This window comes from Lemur catta, chromosome 11 (genome assembly GCF_020740605.2).
Source record: "Lemur catta isolate mLemCat1 chromosome 11, mLemCat1.pri, whole genome shotgun sequence".
In the NCBI taxonomy this organism is placed as follows: Eukaryota; Metazoa; Chordata; class Mammalia; order Primates; family Lemuridae; genus Lemur; species Lemur catta.
In genome coordinates, this window is record NC_059138.1 from 5,582,284 (window position 1) to 5,605,864 (window position 23,581).

General features: G+C 45.1%; 1 protein-coding gene across 2 annotated transcripts; it reads right to left on the reverse strand.

Moving 5' to 3' along the window:
• Positions 1 to 347: 347 nt before the first annotated feature.
• Positions 348 to 17,221, reverse strand: GIMAP8 (GTPase, IMAP family member 8). Of its 2 annotated transcripts, none has more exons than XM_045565041.1 (5): positions 16,931 to 17,221; positions 12,252 to 12,909; positions 9,004 to 9,049; positions 5,563 to 6,192; positions 348 to 1,668 (listed from the first exon to the last, which is right to left on the reverse strand). In XM_045565041.1, the coding sequence occupies exons 1-5, from the start codon at positions 16,996 to 16,998 to the stop codon at positions 989 to 991; spliced, it is 2,082 nt and encodes a 693-aa protein (XP_045420997.1). In that variant the 5' UTR covers positions 16,999 to 17,221; the 3' UTR covers positions 348 to 988. The 2 variants fall into 2 exon arrangements, with proteins under 2 accessions (XP_045420997.1, XP_045420998.1); XM_045565042.1 differs by lacking the exon at positions 16,931 to 17,221 and adding an exon at positions 16,258 to 16,264.
• Between the last annotated feature and the right edge of the window lie 6,360 nt (positions 17,222 to 23,581).

A 23,581-nucleotide genomic window follows, 5' to 3' on the forward strand; every position in this document is an offset into this window, starting at 1 on the left:
CCCCGCCATGTGCAGCTCCCAGTGTCACCTGCTCAGCTGTGGGTGGCAACTGGGATCTCTCAGGGAAGACACATGGAATGCCTTCCAGACCTTATTCCTCCCATGTTTCTGGTTCCAACATTGGTTACATTTATTTGTTCTTGCTGTAGTAAATGTCCAGAGTGGAAGACACCTGAGCTGGCACAGACCTGTCACCAAGTGGCTGTCACCAATCTAAAGGCTCTCAGGCACCAAAGTTGCAAAAACCTCACCTGAATCAAAAAGTATGTCAAAACATCTCAATTGCCTCTTCATGAAGGCAGACTTTCTCTAAATCAGAAAAATAGAGATCGAAAGGAGAACATGAATTTGTAATCTAATTCATGTTTATTATTTCATTCAACTGAATATGTTTACATACACGTTTTTAGACATCATCATATAAAGGGTTATGCGAAGTCCAAAAATATTAATAATGACAGTCCATGCTTTTATAAATGGGTTAATCTTGAAGGTAACCTGGTATTGTAAGGGAGAAAATAAGCAAATAACATCAAATCATGTAAAGTGATTGAAAACATCTGACCCTATACCTACCCTGAAGAAGATTCCCTATTTTCCGTCTCACATATCGCCCAGCCCAGGCAGCTCTCAGTATTATTAATTTCTTCTGAGCCATGGGTAGGACACTACGGTCTGGGAACCAAGTAGCAAACTTGAGTGTAGAAGCCACATGCCAATGAAGGTGGGTGGAAAGACAGGATGAAGCTGGAAAGTTAGTGCCCGCCAGCCCCAGACTGTCTACTCCTGGACTCCTTTTCCTTTACAGTCCGCTATATTTGCCCCAGCCTCACAATTTACCTACAAACAGCTGAAGGTGGGATACATTTACCTCCCAAGCCCTCAAAGCCATAGACCCTCTTCCCATCCATGAGTCCTACCATGCCCCCCTCTCCAACCTGAGGGTGTCTCTAACTTAAGGAGACCCCAGGCTTTTCAGCTACTTACATTAACCTTTAAAATGCTTTAGGATTTTTTTCATATTGCACTTTTCCTGAGCATGTTTGATATGTTTTATGACATTCTCCCATAAATAGCCATTCCCATCACCTCTACGCTTCCTTCTCAGCTCGTTGGCCAGTGTCAAAAGAGCTTTCACCTGGGCTTCCCCAGCTTGGCCAGTTTTTTTGTTACTAAAACCACAATATCGCTTCCCACACCTTGTAATTATGTTCTTAAGGGCTTTGTTTTTTGTGTTCTCGACGTAATCTTCAAGCGTCCCCTGCCCAAGGTCCTCCGTCCGGGTGAACAGCACAATGGCATAACGGATCGCATCCTTTCCGAAGGTGGACTCCAGTTCCTCCACCATGGCTTTGTCCTCACTGGTGAATCGCCCCACCTGGAACACCAGGACAAAAATCCTGGTCCCTTGTTCACAGCAGGAGTCACAGCGTTTAGTCTCCTCCCCTAACCAGGACGGATCCTTCTCAGCACTAGGCATCTGGTTGAAGAAGGGAGTATCCACCACCACCACGTCCTGCCCATCCCACGTCTTCCTGCCACTCTGGCACACCTTGGTGACCGGCTGGGCTTGGAGCTGAGAGAGGAAGACGACACTGCCCAGGATGGTGTTCCCGGTTGCACTCTTTCCAGTCCCACACTTCCCCACGAGGATCAGGTTCAGGATTTCTGTCAGAAGGAAAGCAGAAAAGATTTGTGACCCTGGGCTTATCTAGAATTGGACTTTAAAGTTACATAATAAACAACCTACAGAATGGGAGAAAATATTAGCAAACTATGCATCTGACAAACGATAATACCCAGAATCAAACAACTCAGCAAGAAAAAAATCAAGCAACCCTATTATCACGAGAATGGTAAAACAAGCACCACATGTGCTCACCATCAAATTGGTATTAACTGATCAACACTTAAGTGCACATATAGTAACATTCATCAGGTGTCGGGCAGGGGGAGAAGGGGATGGGTTTATATACACCTAACGGGTACGGTGGGCACTGTCTGGAGGATGGACACTCTTGAAGCTCTGACTCGGGTGGGGCAAAGGCAATATATGTAACCTAACCATTTGTACCCTCGTAATATGCTGACATAAAAAAAATTTTTTAAAAACTGGGCAAACTACATAAACAGACATTTTTCAAAAGAAGATATACAGATGGCCAAAAAATACATGAAAATATGCTCTACAGGATAATCATCAGGAAAATGCAAATTAAAACCACAATGAGATATCATCTTACTACAATTAGAATGGGCATTAGTAAAAAGTCAAAAAACAGGCCAGGCGCGGTGGCTCACGTCTGTAATCCTAGCACTCTGGGAGACCGAGGCGGGAGGATTGCTCGAGGTCAGGAGTTCGAGACCAGCCTGAGCAAGAGCGAGACCCTGTCTCTACTAAAAAGAGAAAGAAATTAGCCAAACAACTAAAAATAGAAAAAATTAGCCAGGCATGGTGGCGCATGCCTGTAGTCCCAGCTACTCGGGAGGCTGAGGCAGGAGGATCACTTGAGCCCAGGAGTTTGAGGTTGCTGTGAGCTAGGCTGACATCACAGCACTCTAGCCCAGGCAAGAGAGTGAGACTCTGTCTCAAAAAAAAAAAAAAGTCAAAAAATAATAGATTCTGGTGCAGATGTGATGAAAAAGGAACACTCATACATTGCTGGTGGGAATGGAAACTCGTACAACCTCTGTGGGTATCATTGTGGAGATTTCTCAGAGAACTAAAAGTGGATCTACCATTTGATCCAGCAATTCCATTACTGGGTATCTACTCAAAGAAAAAGAAGTTATTATATCAAAAAGACACCTGCACTCTCATATGTTTATCACAGCACAATTCACAATTGCAAAGATATGGAATCAACCTAAGTACCCATCAACTGATAACTGGAAAAAGAAGTTATTATATCAAAAAGACACCTGCACTCTCATATGTTTATCACAGCACAATTCACAATTGCAAAGATATGGAATCAACCTAAGTACCCATCAACTGATAACTGGATAAAAAAAATGTTGTACACACACACACACACACACACACACACACACACCATGGAGTACTACTCAGCCATAAAAAAAGAATGAAATAATGTCTTTTTCAGCAACTTGGATGGAACTGGAGACCATTACCCTAAGTGAAGTAATTCAGGAACAGAAAACCAAATACTGCATGTTCTCACTTATGAATGGGAGCTAAGCTATGGCTATGCATGGTCACCCAGAGTGGTATAAGGGCACCGAAGACTCACAAGAGAGGAGGGTGGGAGAATTGTGAGGGATGAAAAATTACCTGTCGGGTACAATGCACACTATTCAGGTGACGGGCACACTAAAAGCCCATACTTCACCACTATACAATATATCCACGTAGCAAATCCCCATTTGTACCTCCTAAATCTATTGAAAATTTTTAAAGTTTAAAGATAAATAGATAGATAAATAAAATAAAAAATAAGAAAAACTAAAGTCATGCCACAAAGCAGGATGACATCGCTAAAGCAGCGGGGATGCTCGGGCAGCGCCAAGGCCTCCCTCTCACCTGGCAGGTCAATTCCCAGGCACGGGAGTGGCTTGTCCTGGTTCACTCAGTGAACTCAGCAGCAGGACTCAGACCACTGTCTCCACCCAGTGCTCATCCACTAACATGGCACTGTTCCTACCTCTGAATCTGCCCTGCCCCTTTTTTCTGGCACCTTCTCTGACTCCCTGGCTCCTGTGAGTGCCACTGGCCTTATGGCTCTTTTCCCCCTCAGCCAGGTCCCATCTACACATCTCGTCCTTTTGTCGTCTGTTCTTGTTACAACTATGTCTTCCCATTGCCAATTAGTGCTAACTGTAGCAATCTCTCCTTAAGATATTTAAAGAATTATTCTATAGAATTGACTTTCATGAAAAAGCAACTATATATACCATTGATGGATTAGCAGTTTCCATGCTTAGATCATGCTAAACTTTATTTCTCATTAAATCCACATTGAACTTAATTGTCCTTCACTAATGAGTCAAAAGGCACTTTGTGGTTGTAATAATGAATATTCACTGAACACTGCTGTGTGTGGTGTCAGCGATGGAGAAAGAGAATAAATTTCCCTATGAATGGAACTTACAGATGCACAGAGACATTACAATAGGTATTCTTTGAAGGTTTTTCTTATGCCTTTGCACTTGCACTGCTGTGATGGTCCAGTGCTCAATCAGGCTTTATCACAGTTCTCTTCCATTATGAACTCTTTATCAAGTGACTAATATCTGCCTCAAAGCAAAGAGGGAGGAAAGCCCATCCCATGCTCTTCCTTTCAGGGGAAATGACTGAACTGCTTATCCTGAGCCCACGGTCTCATAGTTATGCTTACAGGATGAACAGTAGCTTCATCTTCTGAAACCCTATATTTGTCATGTATTTCAGTCTCTGCTTCTGTGCCTACAGAGGGTCTGGTTCTCAGGTGTCTCTGAAATCTAGTCTAACCTCCCCATCCCACTTTTTTTTGAAGACAGAGTCTCGCTCTGTTGCCTGGGCTAGAATGCCGTGGCTTGAGCCTAGCTCACAGCAACCTCAAACTCCTGGGCTCAAGCAATTCTTCTGCCTCAGCCTCCCAAGTAGCTGAGACTACAGGCATGTGCCACCATGCCCGGCTAATTTTTTCTATATATTTTTAGCTGTCCAGATCATTTCTTTCTATTTTTTGTAGAGATGAGGTCTCACTCTTGCTCAGGGTGGTCTCTAACTCCTGAGCTCAAACAATTTGTCTGCCTCGGCCTCCCAGAGTGCTAGGATTACAGGCGTGAGCTACGGCACCAGGCCCCCCATCCCACATTATCTAGAGCTATGAACCCCCACCTCCATCAAAACCATCTTTATTGTCCCCAAACAAGTGGCATGCTCGGTAGTCCTGCCTCTTTGCTTCAGATTGCTAGTGTACTCGCTGGAAGGTCTTCCAGCTTTCTGCTCACTCAGCCAAACCCTACCCATTCTCCAAAGACTGTTTCAAATTGGGCTTTCTCCGCACAGCCTGTCTGACTTCCCCACATATCTGTATGTCTTTAAGAGGCTCCCAAGTGTCTGGCCTTCCATGGGGAACACTGAAAGTGTTCAGTAAACATATATGCCCATTTGGATCTGCAATTCTTCCTGGGTAAGGATGTTTGAAGCAGAGGAGAATGGGATGAGTAATAATGGGAAGGATCTCAGCTCAGGTCTACGTGTGGAACTGAGGGCTGGGGAGTCCTCCTGCGGTAGAGGAGAGGGCAGTGAGCCGAGCCCTGGGCAACAGTACACTGTGGGGAAAATGAGATTGGGAAAGGTCAACTCCTTCCCTCAAGACCCTCACCATTCAGCTGGGGAGATGGGTTAAGGGTCACAAAAGAATTAAAGACCAGTTCAGGACACTGTGCCTGGAAAGGTCATAACTTCAGTACAATCTGAGAAAGAAAGGAGGTAGAGAAAAGATAGATGTCCTTTCTATCTTCTCTATGCCTCTTAGAAAATAAAAGTTCTTATGTATTTTATATCTATTTTTAAACAGTATATATGAAAATGTTTTCTATTTCTCATTTTACCTTTTTCCCAAAAGATGCAAGGCTTGTTTCTGTTCTGCTGCACCATGTTCTCAATTTTTTGCAGAAGCTCATCCACCTGCCTTTGCTCCTCTTCTCCCGTCACCCGGTAGTTGAAGGCGCTGTATCTGCCTTCACATTTCTGGATGAGCCCGTAGAGATCAGCTTGCTTGCTGCTTCTTAAGAACTCATCTAGATCCTCCTCCCCTAAATCTTCTTTCCTGGTAAGGAGAATGATCATGTACTCCATGAATTTGTCTCCAAAATTGCTTTGGATGGTGTCCAGCACCGCCTCATCTTTCTTGCTGTACAAGCCCAGTGGCGTCACCATCAGGAAGGCATGGGGGCCGGCACAGGTGTATTCCCTAAGCTCTGACTCAACGTTCTTTGAAGATGAGATATCTGGAGAATCAATGATCAAAACTTTCTTCTGTCTCCAGATTCTGCTCTCAGACCGAAAGCTCTGGGTTACTGGCTGCTGGCTGAATTTGGTCTCAAAGACCTGCTTCCCCAGAATGCTGTTTCCTGCTGCACTTTTTCCAGCGCCGCACTTCCCCACGAGGAGGACCCTCAGTTCTGATGCCTCCGGGTTCCACTCAGGTCCTGTGTCCTGCCTCTGCCTCTCCCCTGGGCCTGTGGGACAGACAAATTTAGAGTCTCTTCCGGCAGTTGAATATGAACGTGGACAAGTTTTATTTCTCATCCCTGTGAGTTTTTGGAGAGAATGGCAACAGCACCCTGAACCACTAGAATTGAGGCTCAGCCAGAAGCTATCCATCAAGGTAAAAGCCACACAGGGAGCACGGGGCAACTAAGAGACATGCCAGGAGCTTGAGATTTCCCGGGAACAGGAACATGCTAAATCTGGCCCTCATTGGCCTCTGCCCTCAGGGTGCCCCTCATTCTGTTACCCCGGGCAAGTACTGGGACCAGAGGCCCAGGTGCTAAGGTAGGAGTGAGGAGAATCTGATTTTTAAATGCCCCTTGGTGGTATATTCCTAAAACCAAATACACTCGGCAATTTTAAAAAATAGAATAAACTAGTGATATGCAACATGGATGGATCTCAAGTGAAAGAAGCCAAATACAAAAACAACGTACTATACGACTCCATTGCACAAAGTTCAAGAATCAAAATTAATCTATGTTGATAGAAGTACGCCCAGTGGATCTCTTTGGAGAGGGGCAGTAAGAACTTCTAAGGTGATGGAAATGCTCTAGATCTTTATCTAGATGGTGATCACATATGTGTTGATATGGGAAAAGGCACCAAGCTGTATACTTAAGATTCATGCATTTTACTCTATGTAAATCATACCGCAATAAATTGCTGTAAAAACCTGCAAAACTGCACCCAAAAACTATATCTCCATACATCCCCTGCTCCCACCACCTCTCCTGTGACCCAAGGTCAACACCAGACTCCTGTACTGAGCAAAAAGTAGAGTCAGCAACTGCAGGGAATATGCACGGAGGCTGGTGCATCAGCAGCCCTCATGGGCAGGGATGTCGTTCACCCTCTGAGCAGCAGGGCAGGGAGATGGAATGAGCACCGCATTTAGCGCAAAGCGAGATGGCTAAAATGCTAATGACACCAGGTCCGTGTTGTGTCACCTGGGAAAAGTTTCTACTTTGTGAATCTCAGCTTACACATTGCTAGGATGGGCGTATTAATGCCCATGTCATGGGGCTGTTGCAGGAACAAGGGAAACAGCACCTGTAAAGTCCTTAATGTCCCGACTGGCCTAGTGGGTAAGGAGGGACTTGAATCAGGCCTCGAAGCCTCCCTTCCTCCCTCTCTCAAACTCCCCCTCTCGTCCTTCATCACCTTCAGGGCTTTGGTACATACGATAGCGCTTTCCTCATCTCTTATACTGTCCAACTCCTGCTGGGCCTTCTGGTTCGTGTGCAAATATCATTTTTTCACGAGAGCTTCCCCTAAATTGCTTCCCCCAAAGCTGTACAGATTAGGTGCCATATATCTTCCTTTATGACTCCTACCAAAATAACAACTCATTCTTTCAAATATTGTCTCTCCCTTCAATTCAGGAGAGAATATGGTGTAGTGGTTAAAGGGAGGAGCTGAGGAAGGAAACAGGACCCCTGAGAGCCAGGAGCTTGTCCGACATCCACAGCGAGGCAGTGGCCCCCTCCTGTTCCTCATCCCCAATATCACAGAACATCAGACACGAGCGCTCTGTGGCCATGACCACTCCACCGTCACGTCCGAACACAGAGAAGCACAAGAGCATTGCCCAGACATCCTGTCCTGGCTAAGACGATGACAGCTACTTCCTGACAGCTTTAGCCTCACTTCACCCTCATCACCTTTGAGAAAAAACTATTAAAATACCTTGTCGTGGCACTACTCCCACTTCCTGATAGTATCCATCCGGAGCAAAGGCCCACCTTCTGGAACCTTCCTCAAGCTCACCTAACGCAAGCCCACATCCTATGAAAATCCTTCCCAGCCCCGTCTTTCTGAGATGCCCCGTGATTCCCCATGGCAGGCCATGCGTCAGTAAACCCAGTTCTGTTCAGTCACAGTGTGTTCCTGGGGGTCTTGGCTGAAGGGCATCGGCAGGAATTTGGACCCCACTGCCTGAATTCACACATTTCTGTCTGAGTTCATCCATTTGTGCAATAAGGGTAACGATAATGATGCCTCCTCCACAGGGCTGTTATGAGGACCAAACTATATATTTTTAAAAGGATTGTATATTACATGCTGTGAGGATGGAATTATATATATAAAAGTTATTTCCCGGCACATAATGTCACCTACATTTATCATTATTATCAAAATTATGATTTTATAATATGGGGAGGTTCCATGAGAAAAACTATCTTGTTCACTGCCGAATACTCAGCTCTTGCATAGGGCTGACCCAGAAATAACCTGCAAATCCATCAACAAAGGCATGGTTGTGGTAGTTGCATATGTCCACATTATGAAACAAATTGCATCTACTAAACAGAAAGAGGTAGGTCTACATGCATTGACTTGTGCAGATGGGCAGGATAGACACTTCATTAACAGCCATCGTTACATGGATACCTCGCTCCATCAGCGAATTCTACAAGTTGTTATTGTCCACAAAAGACTGATTTCTGCTTTCCTAACAGGAGTCAAAACCTGGACAATGCTGGATCCAGGGCCGGAAAGAAGAGGCTGAGTTAGGAAAGGAGCCACAAGAGGTAAGCCTAGCTCTGTAACATTTCAGAGAAGTCCAGGGACAGTGTTTCCAGGACTTTTGCTGGTACTGCACCTATTCATGAGTGTTAGGAGGGTCCTTGGAGAACCGGTGGGCAATAACCTAGGCTAGGTCTCCAGGGTGCATTTTTGTTCTGATTTACATGGATAATTTATTCACTTCAACTTGGCTGCATAATGGACTAAAAAGAATACAGATATGAGCTTAATATTTTAAAGGATCAACTTACCATGCAGATGGTCCCCCTCCTGAGATGTTCCTTCATTCACACAATCCTAGAAAATAGAGGAAAAAAATGATGCACATAGATTTCAAATCTCATCTTTTTGCAAATTAAAAAAACGGAAACCTAAATATATAATTCAGAGTAATCTGCTGATTCGGAAGTGGTCAAATCAAGGCCCTGGTTATGCTCTTCAATGGCCTTTGTGGACCTGTCCAGAATGACAGTTGATCCTTAGATCCCACTGTTGCTGCTGGGACCGGTTCCCAGAGGTGGCAACATCTCCAATGTCTCCTTCCCTCACTGCTCTCACAATGGAGATGAAGCTTCTTCCAACATGAGGTCCAGCAAAATTTGAAAACTCCCCCGCAAATTTGGCAAATAGAGACGACAGGATGGGGGCCAAACACATAATTGGCGTCCCTTTCTCCTGCTTGGTGAATCCTATACTCACTCCCAAAATTTAAATTGCCATGGAATCAAGAAAGGAAGTAAAAACGTGACATGCAGTCTTGATGAACCTGCCATTCCTAGAAAGTTCCTAGGCTTCATTTTAACTTCATCTTTGTTAAATCTCCATGTCAGCCAAGGAAACCCTCCCTCTGCTTTCTTGCCTAGCCCTGCCTAATGTCTTTGATACTTTTAATCATCCCTCTCCCAGAGTCCTCTCCATTCAGCTATGATTGTTAGATTTCTTTCACCTTACATAGCCCAGTTCAAATTCTTTAGTGTTACTTAAACACAAAAGATTGTTACAATGTAAATGTGCATAATATAAAAATTAATAATCTTTGCATCTCCAATCCACCAGAAAAGCAACAGTTTTTAACTGATATATATCCTTCTATGTTTTTCTACATTTACACTAATACATACAAGCATATGTGGACATATAAAGACACTTATTAGGTGTCTGTAGTATGTAATGTATCCTGTACATTGGCAGAAGTCAATGCAGATAAATCTACATCATTCTTTCTAGTAGATACAATTTATTCCATAGCGTGGACATGCATAACTAATGCAACCAGCCTTTTATTGATTGATCTCCAGGTTATTTCTGGTTTTACTATTTTTAAAATTCTGTGATAACTATTCTTGTCCATATATCTTTATATATACTAATGTTTTTATTTCTAGGGCATAGAGTCCTAAAAGGAGGGATCTGACTCAGTCTCTGGATTGTTAAAGTCCTTGAGGTCTCTATAATTTCTTTGACTCTCATACATTTTCATAAAGTAATAACAGCTAATAATTACTGAACACCTACCAAATTTCAAGTATTTGTTAACAACTGGTAAGCATCTCATTGAATCCTGCCAGCAGCTCCTGAGATACATGTGATCATGATCTCTGTCTCACAGAAGACAGAACTGGGATACCGCAGGCGACAAAGCAGGCGTGATTTCTGCTGTCATGGAGCATGGGGGGAGGCACCATTGGAATCACTTGATACGGTGGTGACCAGTCTGAGGGGTGCCATGAGGGGAGGGGAGCTGTGGGGGCTCGTTTCAGGGTCCTGAGAGTCAGGAGGGTCGGGGAGGCGACCCTGAGGAGTGAGCTTCAGCGAGGCAGGTGGATAAACAAACGCAGGCTGACACAGGGTGGGGCGGGAGAGCAGTGTCAGCGCAGACAGACGCGGGCTCGAGGCTCTGGCACGGACGGACGTGAGCGTATCTCAGCGGCCCACGGGAAGGTCTGTGACACCAGCGCACAGAAAGGGTACAGGGCAAGGAGCCAGGCCGGATTACAGTTCAGCCAGGTTCTGAACGTCATTGTAAGATCAGCGGGAAGTGACCAAAGCATTTAAACAAGGGGGATTCGTTGTAGAAAACTCATCCTCCTCTTTGCTGACATCCCTGTTCCACACAGTCCTCAAGAGAGAGACAGATTGTGGTAAAGAGAGAGAACCCAGGCATAGGAGATAAAAGGCTGGGTAGCACAGGTTCTCCTGAGCCTCGGTTTCCTCATCAGTAGAACAGCTGTGCATAGAGGTGCCATGAAGACTTCATCAGCTTATGTATGTATCTGGAATCTAGCAGGCACCAAATACATGTTGATTTTCTTCTTATTTTCATCCTGCTTAGGCTTATTGCTCTCCACCTCTAAGAAGTCTCTCTGTTTGGCCAAAACTTCCCCCAGGCTCCACTTTTGCCTGCTTTTCATCCTCTGGCACTTACAGATCCAGCATCCTGTCTCAGCCTCCCCTACTTACACTGAGCCGGTGAGTGCTTTGTTTCCTGTGCATAAGTCGCTCCAGTTGAAGTGTAAGCTCCTCAAAGGCAAAAGCCTGCATTTTTGTATTTTCCTTAGTTACAAGGACATTTTCCTTTCATGTTAAAAAATTAAATAAAATACCACCCTGGCTATTATGTGTAAAATGGATTAGGGTATAAGGTCCAAGAATGAATGTCATTAGTAAGTTAAAATAGTATAGGCAAGAAAAGATGCTGGCTTGGACCAGGTGGTGGGAGCAGAGATGGTGGAAAGTAGGTGGATTTCAGGTAGATAGATCCCCGATAATTTCAGACGCAAGCCAGCAGGGCATCAAAGCTGACATCTGGGCTTAGGTATGAAGATCATGATGAGCACTATAACCATTGATTGAATTGAGAGGAAAAGTCTTATAGCTTTAAGACAGACCAAAAATTAAGAGAGACAAGTGGAAATGCCAAGTAGCAATTGCACAAAGGAGTCTGAGCTCAAAGGTCAGACTGTGGACAGACTACAGTTACTACTTTTAATGATTTTGAAAATGCTAGCAATAAATGGAGCTCAGTGCCATAAAAATGTGGGATCATCTGAGAAGAGAGTATAAGGAATTGAAGAAGGGCCAGAACCAAGCCCTGAGGATGTCAACTTTTAGAGGTCAGAGATTAGAGGAGGACTCAGCAATCTTTGGAGTAGCCAGAAATAAAGCAGGAAAAAACAAACAATAAGAGGGTAGTTCTGTTGAAGTTAGGCAAAGAGAGAGTCTAAAGAATCATTTGTGTCTTCAATAATATGAGGGGCCAGGTAAGATAAGGGGTTAAACTTGTCCATTAATTTGCCAAGAAAGTCTAAAGTCCCTAGGCTGATACTTAAAATAGCCTACAGTCTGATATCTCTTATTACTTCAGATTATATATAAATATCTCCTTAAATAAAACTCAAGTTCCATCACACAAAGCAATATTTCATGTATTTGTATCCATCTTTATCCCACTAGCTTCAGCAACAAAGAAATCCTTAGAGACATTAACAAGAATTTTTACCTGGAATCTGCTGCCTTCCATTTTGAAGTTCACACAATATGGTCCTTGGTTCTCAACCTCTAAATCCTTGATCTTGCAGAGGAGCTCTGACACCTGGGCGATCCGTTCGTCCTCACCTGCCTTGTTGTTGAAAACGCAGTATCGGCCCCCACAATTTTGAACCAGCTCCTTGAGAGACTCATTGTTATCGATGTAGTTGTGCAGCCAGTCATCTTTCAAATCATCCTTGTGAGTGAAAACAATAATGATGTGCCTCCTGGCTTCAGATCCAAACACCTTTTCGATTCCCAGGACTATTTCCTTATCCTCCCTTGTATAATAGCCGATGCGAATTACCAGGAGCAGGACATGGAGGCTGGGAGCAGAGAGCTCCAAGCAGTGCTGGATGTTGCGTTGCTTGTCTTCAGCATAAACTTTTGAGAAAAGGTCAGGGGTGTCAATGACCACAACCTCCCTCCCTTTCAGGTCCCCATGCTCTCTCTGGCACATTGTAGTCACCATCCGACCACTGCACAGTGACTTAAATACAGGTTTGCCCAGAATGGTGTTTCCTGTGGCACTTTTTCCTGACTGACATTTCCCCAGGAGGAGGAGCCGCAGTTCGGACATGCAGCAACTCTGCTCTAACATGTTCTGCTGACACAGGCTCTTGCTGGCTCTGTTGGGACAAAAAGCAGCACATCAATGTTCAACTAACACACAGTATGGATAGGAGAACAGCAAGGAAGAGGCTCTTTTTGAGCCAAATTTTCCCTAAATAATTTGAGCTACTGAAGTCCTAGACTCAAATTACATTAGAACAAGAACCCCTTTTTCCCAGGATCTTCCTGTGCTCTCATCTCTGAAACAGACCCCAAGATCCCTTATAGTTCTTTGAAATGTTTTTACCATTAGGAACCATAAGGAGTCAGATATGCTAGAAACCACAGTAAACACACACTTTCAACATTGAAGTAAATCTCATAATTAATAGCAATGGTCAAACAGCAGGCTTCTCAGTGGAGACCTTATAAGCCAGAAAGAATTGGGGCCCTATTTTTAGTCTTCTTAAACAGAACAACTGACAGCCAAGAATTTTGTATCCTGTAAAACTAAGTGTCATAAATTATGGATAAATAAAGACTTTTTTAGATAAGTAAACACTAAGGGAATTTGTCACTACTAGACCTGCCCTACAAGAAATACTCAGAACTGCATTATACATGGAATAGCACAATAGATACCCATCAGTGTAAAAAACACCCACAAGTTAAACTCATAGCTTTTATAAAACAGTAGCACAAGAGAGAAAAAAAAACCAACAAGGTATCATCCAACATGATGAACAGAACAGTATCCTACATATCAATACTAACACTGAATGTGAACAGCCTCAGTGTCCCACTGAAAAGACACATACTGGCTGAATGGATGAATAAACACATCCCAAGTATATGCTGTCTTAAAGAAACACATCTAATTCTCAAGAACTTGCACAGACTCAGTTAAAGGGATGGAAAAAAATGTTCCATGCAAATGAAAACCAAAAGTGAGCAGGTACAGCCATTCTTATATCATACAAAGTAGACTTTAAATCAACAATGGTAAAAAAAAAAAAGACAAAGATGATCATTATATAATGGTAAAGGGAGCAATTCAACAAGAGACATAACAGTCCTAAAGATATATGTACCTAACACAGGAGCTCCCAGATTCATAAAGCAAATTCTACTTTAAGCAAAGAAATAAACAGTGACGACATAATTGCCAAGGACTTCAACAGCCCACTGACAGAGATGGAGAGATCATCAAAGCAGAAAATCAATAAAGAAAAACTAGATTAAACAGGACTCCAGAACAAATTGACCTAACAGACATTTAGAGAACATTCTACCCAAAAACTACTGAACATACCAGCACATGGAACATTTTCCAAGATTGATCATATTATAGGCCACAAAAGATGTCTCAGCAAATTCAAACAATCAAAATCATACCATGTGTCTTCTCAGACCACAGTGCAATAAAACTAGAAATCAATTCCAAGGGAAACACTCAAATCTACACAAAGTCATGGAAATTAAACAACCTGCTGCTGAATGATTCTTCAGTCAATGATGAAATTAAGACGGAAATCAAAAGATTCTTCAAACTTAATCACAAAGGAGACATAAGCTAGCAAAATCTATGGGACACAGAAAAAGCAGTCCTAAGGGGAAAATTCACAGGCTTAAATTCATACATTAAAAAGACAAAAAGATCACAAATTAACAACCTAATGTCACATCTCAAAGGAAAAGGAAAGCAAACCAAACACAAAGCCAGCAGAAGAAAAGAAACAACAAAGCTCAGAGCAGAACTAAACAAAATGGAAACAAAAAAAATTACAAAGAATCAACAAAACAAACAGTTGGTTCTTTGAAAAGATAATCAAAATCGAAAGACCTCTAACCAGAAATAGAAGAGAAAGTACCAAAATGAGCTCAACAAGAAATGAAAAAGGAGACATTACAACTGATACCACAGAAATACAAAATATCATCCATGAATACTATGAAAATCTCTATGCACATAAACTAGAAAATATAGAGGAAATGGTTAAATTCCTGGAAACAAACAACCTCCCTAGCCTCAATCATGAAGAAACAGAAATTCTGAACAGACCAATAATGAGCAGTGAAATCGAAGCAGTAATAAAAAAATACTCCCAACCCAAAAAGACCCCAGACTAGACATATTCACAGCCAAATTCTACCAGACGTGCAAAGAAGAACCCATCCTACAGAAATTATTCCAAAACATTGAGAAGGAGGGAACCCTCCCTAACTCATTCTATGAAGCCAGTATCACCTTGATACCAAAGCCAGGAAAAAACACAACAAAAAAAGAAAATGGCAGATCAATATCTTTTATGGGTATAGATGCAAAAATTCTCAACAAAATACTAGCAAATCAAATTCAACAGCACATCAGAAAGATAATTAACCATGATCAAGTCTCAGGGGCTCAAGGATGGCTCAACATGTGCAAATAAATAAACATGATTCACCGTGTAAACAGAAGAAAAGCAAAGACCATATGATCATCTCAATAGATGCAGAAAAAGCATTTAATTAAATCCAGCACCCTTTCATGATTAAAAATCTTCAACAAACCAGGAATAGAAGGAACGTACCTCAAAATTATAAAAGCCATAGACTACAAACCCACAGCCAACATCATACTGAATGGAGAAAAGTTGGAAGCATTCCACCTAACAACTGGAATAAGACAAGGGTGCCCATTATCACCACTTCTATGCAACATAGCACTGGAAGTCATAGCCAGAGCAATCAGGCAAGAGAAAGAAATAAAAGGCATCCAAATTGGGGAAAAGGAGGTCAAACTATTGCTTTTCACTAGCAATATGATCTTGTATCTAGAAAATCCTAAATACTCCACCAAGAGACTCCAAGAATTGATAAACAAATTCAGCAAAGTCTCAGGTTACAAAATCAATGTACACAAATCAGTAGCATTTCTATATACTAATAACACTTAGGCTGAGAGCCAAATCAAAGACTCAATACCATTCAAAATAGCTACAAAGAAACATATTTAGGAATATACTTAACCCACGAAGTGAAAGGTCTCTATATGGAGAACTATGAAACACTGATGAAAGAAATGGCAGATGACACAAATAAATGGAAAAAGATCTCATACGCATAGATTGGTAGAATCAATATTGTTAAAATGTTCATACTACCCAAAGTGATTTACAGATTCAATGCAATCCCCATCAAAATGTCAACATCATATTTCACAGATCTAGAAAAAATAATTCTGTGCTTCATTTGGAAACAAAAAAGAGCCCAAGTAGCCAAAGCAATCCTAAGCAAAAAGAACAAATCTGGATGCATCATGTTAACAGACTTCAAATTATACTGTAAGGCTATGGTAAGCAAAACATCATGGTACTGGTATAAAAGTAGAGACATAGACCACAGACAGAATAGAGGACCTAGGAAGAAAATCATCTACTCACAACCAACTGATCTTCAACAAAGCAGACAACAACATACACTGGTGAAAGGAAGCCCTATTCAATAAATGGTGCTGGGAAAGCCGGATTGCCGCATGCACAAGAATGAAACAAGACTCCTATCTCTCACCATATACAAAAATTAATTCAAGATAGATAAAAGACTTAAATGTAAGACATAAAACCATAAACATTCTAGAAAAAAAAGGTGGTCAGAGATGCTTCCAGAGCCCAGCATGGTGAGGGCTTTAGTCGCTGCCCTGCGGGTCAGTCATCAAGAGGAAGGGAAGGATTAACGTGAGGGCCAGGTTGGCTTAAATACAGGGGAAATCAGAAATAATTGCTTTTGGTAAAGTATTGCGCACCTCTGATGCCCAGTTAATAGATCCCTAACTGTGTAAAGGCTGGGAAATATTGCAAAAGGGAATGTGGAAAGCCACATGCCTCGGGTGACCTCCCCTGGCCGCTCTATGGCACCATCCCCCAGCACAAGGCTCCTGGGAAGCCTCCTTCCCACCTGCTTTTTCTTCCTTGGGGCCAAGTACCCCCTCCCGACACCCTCCTGCAGTCCGCAGTGCCCCTCCATGGCTGGGCGGGCTGCCTTCTCCATGGCAAACCTGTCACCACCCCCTCATGCGTGCAGCATGCACACACGGGCACACACGAGCTCACGTACCGCGGTCGTGTCCCCTGGCCTCTCTCGGTCTCAGAGCCCTCCAGACCCGCTGGGTCCCGCGTCTCCATGCTCTGCCAGGCGGAAGCAGCTGCCAGTGCCCGGTGGAGAGCGAGGAGAGGACAGCAGGGGAGTGACCAGCTTCCCAGGGCCTGGGTCCTCCTGGCAGGAGGATTTCCGAGTCTTTCTGCAGAGGAAGAGGCTTCTGGAAATAGGTTTCACATCCACAGAAGCACAGAGGCAGCCCTAGAGGAAGTTCGGGGCGTGCCTGGCCCAGGGTGAGCCCGTCAGGAGCAGTGGGGACGCAGGGAGGAGCCAGTGTCGCGGCTCACAGGCAAACCTTCCCCTGCGCTGCCCAGCCGCGGAGATCACAACACGGAAACAGGAGTTTCTCTCACAGAAACTCCTGTTGTGAGAGATCGCAGCGTCCAAAAGCCCCAGTCTCTATATTTATAAGGAAGTTGGACACTGAGTAAGACATTTTTTTTTATTTTATGGGGGTAAAAAACACATAACATCAAATTTACCATCTCAGTTATTTTCAGCAGACTGTTCAGTAGCGTTAAGGACGTTCTGTTGTCGAGCACCGGATCTGCTGAACCTTTCACCCTGCAGTGCCCCCCTTCCCCCCCCCCACCGACCACTTTCTACATCCTGTTCCTATGGTTTTTGGTGACTTCAGATACTTCTATGAGTGGAACCATGCAGAATCTGCCCTTTTGTGACTGCCTTATTTTGCTCAGCAGAATGGCCTTGTGGCTCATCCACATGAGCAAGACCTTTCATCGGGATCCTCTGCTCAGGATGCAGAGGCTGCAGACAGCGTGCACTTCGGCTCACATTGGCTTTTTAAATGTCTGAGGTGGTCGGAGCCTTCCAAAGGGGCCACACAGAAGGAGGAGCCACGGGGTCTGCTAAGGTACGGGGGTGCGTGCTTCAGACATGAAGTTTCTAAAGTAGCCAGAATCATAGGTTTTGCAGAGCTGCTCTCAGCCTATCACATCCTGAGGGACCCACCTTCCCCTTGGACTGGTCCCCATGTGCCAGCCTCAAGGACTCCTTCACCTTGCTACGAACCCGGAGGAAAACCTGGTTGTGCTGGGATGGCCCAAGAAGTGTTTTAGGGACACACAGGACACACCTTGGTGGGGAAAACTGACGAAGCCTCTGCCACCCCCACCCACTTAACTCCTTAGTAAAGAAGGACCCCCACCCCTCCTAGGGCAGTGGGTCAACACACATAAAGCCACAAGACCAGAAGACGAGAACCTTCGGCCGGGTTAGTGCCGTTCGCCCACGCTGGGTCACTGCCAGAGGCAGGAGTCTGTTTAGGGGCAGAGCTAAGGGCCCAGCAAGAAATCATTTCCCCAAACCAGAGACGACCATAAACTTAGTGAAGAAAAAGCTCACTCCTTCTTAAATGAAATATTAAGCATCCGTGGATTGCTCTGAAAATAACTCATCAGAGTCTTAGCAAATCGATTATTTTCTAAGTTGACCATTTTGCAAAATGATCTTTCAGCAAATTAGCTCTTGGAGCATTGATTCTGTGTGGAAGGAAGACTGCCTCACTCCAGCTTGTCATTGCTCTGAGGAAGGACGGGGGCTCCCTGCCCCCTGGCGGCTCTGTGACTAATGACAAGTGCAGCAAAAAAGAAAACGCTCCCTGGGGCCTAGAGCACTTAGCCGGCTGGTGAAACAGCCCTGTCCCCTCTGCCACTCCCAGACTCTCACAGAGGGTAGGAAGGAGAGGGACTGGCTCTTCCAGAAATCAAATGGGCCAGGAAGACACAAGTTAATGCAAGCAAAGAGAAATCTACCAGGACTAGGCACCATGTCAGACACAAGGAGCATAAAAATCATCAAGATTTTTCAAGGAGCCCTGACACAGCCTGATGACAGGGAAGCACCAAAGCCATGGTTGGGAAACAGTGTAGCACGCTGCTGTAAACATGCACTCGTGTTGCCGGGGGCAAGGGGTGGGGGGACAGAGGAGGAACTGCAAACCGCACAAGGCGGAAAAACCACCAAGTGGAGAAATAAACTTATGAACAGATCCGCGAGTGGCATCCACCATGGCAGGTACTGCAGAGGAGAAGGTCGTGCGGTAGTTTGGAGGGAAGGGCTGTGCAGGAAGGTAGTGTTAACGGAGTCTCGAAGGGCAGGCAGGAGTTTGCCCGTCAGACAGTGGAGTGAAGGACACTGCAGGCCAAGGCTGTCACAGGCACCGGGTGCTGACGGCCGCTGGCGTGTGTGGAGAAAGGGTCAGACTGGGGCAGAGGACCCGGTAGAGGCCACCGCAGTGCCCAGCTAGAAACGCACAGTGGACAGGGACACAGACATCTAACATGTTAAGGAAATAAGAACAATAAAAGAATTTTTTTTTAAAGATGAACTCAGGGTTGTTGACACAATTGTTCCAGTTGCCACATCAAAGGGAGTGGTGTTCACAGCACAGACATCTTTCTTGCTTTGCAAATTATCATATGCTGTTTCACGGCGAAGACAGAAAACGTGTGTGTTTACTACCGTTTTGGCAGATGGCAGTAAAGTGTCTTGTAACTAAATTTGTATGTTTTGACAATTTTCTGATGGAATTAAGAGTCTTATTCAAACAGAGCCCATGTTTGTTACAATAATAATTAAGAAATAATACGCTTATTTTAAAACTTGTAACTTGAAGAAGGGACAGCTGTTTCCGATTTACATAAAGGGCAGGGTCACGGGGCTGACTGGACGTGGACCAGCCTGGGGTCACAGCCCCTCCTGGTGGCCTCCATGGACAGAGGGCTGCGAGGCTTCTGTTCTGCGGGAGACGAATCAGCGCAGGGACACCAAACTGGAGGCTTCTAGAAACAGAGCAGGCAGGGAAGCCCAAAGGCTGTGACTGATTCCTGTTTCCCACGGGTTATGCACGTCAACCCTCCCACTGAAAACAACTAAAATGAAACAAATAAAAATATTTCTAAATCTCAAAAGCATCGAAGGGGCAATAACACAATAAGGAACTACCAGGCCAAAGCAAGGACACTGAGAAGCCAGGGAGCACAGAGAATGTCCTTCCGTGGGGGCATTTGACCATCCTGGAAGATGAGAGCCTTTGCCGGGCACTCTGGGAGAAGGGCAGAGCAAAGCCAGGTGGCGCCAGTCAAAGTTAAGCGGGCAGGGAAGAGAGGCCAGAACTCGGGAAGTAGGAGGGTCTGTACGCACTGGAGCAGCGACCGGAAGGTCCCCAGGGCGTTAGGGAAGGTTTGTCAGTGGGATGCGTCCAGCACGTGAGTTATTCCCCAGGTCACTAATGTTTTTCTCTGTGATTAGGTCGCTTGTGTTTGCTAATTGGTGCAAATTAGGCTCCTGCCAAGGACCTGAGGATACTACCCGCCCCCTGATGTTTACATTTCAAAAGGAGGGCTCCCAGGTCCCAGAGAAAGACAGCTGGGGGGGGGGGGGTGAAACTACCAAGAAGCTTTTAAAAAGATTTACATCTCAAGTGGGCTAAGAAAGAATTTACAATTACAAGTTTTCTAAAGTAACTACTCAAAGAAAAAGAAGTTCAGGGGCCTAGAGTCAGGAAGAAGCCTGTCTGAAGCCTAGTCCAACTGGGGAAACGCAAAAGTCAGCTTGGCCAGAGTCCAGCCAGGGACGCCCTCCAAACCAGCAGAGCTTCTGACGAGTTGGCCTCTTAGGGTGAGAGTGACCTGGAAGTGGAACAGCCACCTAAAATGACAGCTGTGTTTGGACCCTCCGGGTGGCTCAGGGAACTTCAAGTCTTGAACGTGGTTTAAGGTAGTTCTGGATGAAAACTGACCACAGAGAGGGCCGGAAGCAAATTCAAATCCTCTCTGAAGATTGTTTTTTAAATGTTCATTGTGGGCCTCAGATTACACGTATAAATAATATTCCAAGACAATATCCAGCCCACAACCGAAGTTGGCCACGCACGCCTGGCGAGACGTGGCTCTGGGAAATCCTCTTCCCCACCAGTGCTGTGCCCGTGGACGAGCCTGGCAGCAGGAAGGAACCCAGATGTGTAACATAATCCAAAGAGATTTATTCTGTGCCAAATACAAGTGGTCTCCCCGTGGTTGAGTGACAGTTTGGCTTTACACATTTTAGGGAGACAGAAATTACACGTAAAGTCATAAATCAATACATGGAAGACGTACATTGGTTTGGCCCCAAAAAGGCAGGACATGTCAAAGTGGGGGTTGCAAGTTATAGGTGGGTTTAAAGATTCTTTGATGTGCATTTGGTTAAAGAAACAAAGCTTTGTCTAAAGCCTTGGAATATTTTAAGACAAGGATGTCTGTTAATCAGAGAAAAACCACCAGACATATACTGTGACTCAAGTGATCTGTTAAGTAAATCGATGACCTGCAGGTGTGGTTTAACCTTTGTCTCATGTGGCCTTCGGTCTGTTAATGATTTAGCATCTTATTATTGCAAAAGGGACGGGCATAACTAGGCATGTCTGACCTCTCTTCTCCTCATGGCCAGCAACTCAGCTGTAAGGTTTTTCTGGGGTCCCCTTGGCCAAGGCAGGGGGGTTCAGTCAGCGGGGTGAGGGGGGAACTTAAGGTTTTATTTTAGTTTATAGCTGATGGAAAACACATGAACATGCTGACTTGACTTCACCCTAAATTCATGGTCCCTGTCCTTAACCAGACTCGTAATGCTGGGAGTCACCCTCTAAATCTACCTGGCGCTCCATTCCGTCTCCCGCTCCCTAGACAACTGTTTCCTGCCTTCTCCTCTCTTCTGCAACCTCCACCACCACCTCCCCTCCCCATTCCCAGTGGGTGACCTCACTTCTTCTTTCTCTAAGAAAACAGAAATGACCAGAAGAGACCCTCCCAAACCCTCCACCACTGTGTCCACTGACCTTCAGGCTGTGCTGTGGACTCTGCCCATCTTCCCTTTACTATGGACGAACTGCCCAGACCCCCGAGCTAAGCCCGGTTCCTCCAGCTGTGCACAAAGCCGCCACTCCGGGACCTTGCTCCAGCTACTCTTCCCCTCCCCGTACCGTCTTCCTCCCCTCTCTCCTGGAACGTGGCCATCAGCACACAACCATGCACTTTCTCCCACCTTTACAAAAGAACATTCCCTAACCCCATTTCCCCCTCCAGCTACAATCTAGTTTCTCTCCTCTTTACTGCAAATATTGTAGATGTAGGTATTTAGACTCAGGATCTCTGATTTCTCTCCTTCCATCCTTTCTTGAGCCCCCTCCCTCACCACTCCCATCAAATGGCTCTTTAGCAAGGTCTGCAATGATGTCCATGTCATTGTGCTAAATCTCAATCCAATGCTATCACTAGCATCTGGCCCAGTTTATCACTCCATTCCTTAAGGACACCTTCACCTGGCCTCCCCACCCGGTGGTATTCTGACTTCCCTCCCACCTCTGTGGCTGCTCCTTGTCTGTCTCTTCTCTGGGTTCCTCCTTCTCATCTCTCTGCCCTCTAAATTTTGGCCTCCCTGGGGCTCAGTCTTTGAACTTCTTTCCTATCTATGCTCACTCCCCAAGTGACCTCATTCAGTTTAACAGCCTTCAATAATATCTATAGCGAATCTATTGAAATACAATAGAGAGCCCACAATGAGATTCTCGTTCACATGTAACTTTGATATACAATTAAGGCAGTGTGACATATAAGTAGGTGCTGCGGCCTGGGCTTGACAGCGTCCCCTCTGAAACCCATGTTGAAATTTGCTCCCCAGTATGGCGATGCTGGGTGGTGGGAGGGTTTGGATCATGGGGGCACCGCCCTCATGAACAGATGAATGCCCTGCCGAGGGAGTAAGTTCTCACTCCCACAGGAGCGGACTAGTCCTGCCAGCCTCTCCCGTGTGTCTCCTGCACACGCCCACTCGCCCTGCTGCCCCTCTGCCATGCCATCAGGTGCCAGGGGCAGAGGAGTTAGAAAGCAGCCCTGGGAGGCCACTGAGAGGAGCTCCTCACCAGAAGCCAATGGCTGTTACCAAAGAAATTAATCCAGAGGCAGATGTGTTTTTCTCCCACCCTCCACACACACACCCCGTCAGACCAGGACAGCCTCTCCGGGAAAGTCTCCGCACACGGCAGGGAGCAAGGGTGGCCCGGTGCCCGCGTGCTGGGGGCAGACGCGGAGGCCTGTGGCAGGGAGCTGTTCCGAACCCCGTTTGTGCCTTGCCCTGCTCATTGCCAAGCAAGACGGAGTCCCCTTTTCACGATGACGATGGCTATTCTTCACCTCCCTAGCTGTCAGCAGAGGCCTAAAAGAGTCGAGAGATTCTCGAGAGACACAGGCCAGCACAAGAGGCCTAGCGACCAGCATCAGTGGGGGAAATAGAAAGTTCTCAACCTCTAAGCGATTGATGGTGGTAGCGAAACTGCTTTTTGGAGATTAAAACTGTGAGTTGGGGGCAGATAAAAAGCTGGTGAGAAACCTGATTTTGAAAAGAAGAAAACCACCAAGATAGAAGGGCCACTCTGCAGAGAGGGGAGGTAACTCCTGGGAAATCCTACAGCAGCTTGTCTTCCCAGAGCGTTCCCGATACCTTACTACTGGTTCTTCCTGGACTTCCCCCAAATTCTCCACATTTTTTCACACGTAAAAAGTGAGGGATTCTGGGGTGGCTTGGCCTCCACTCCACATTATTCCTCTGGGA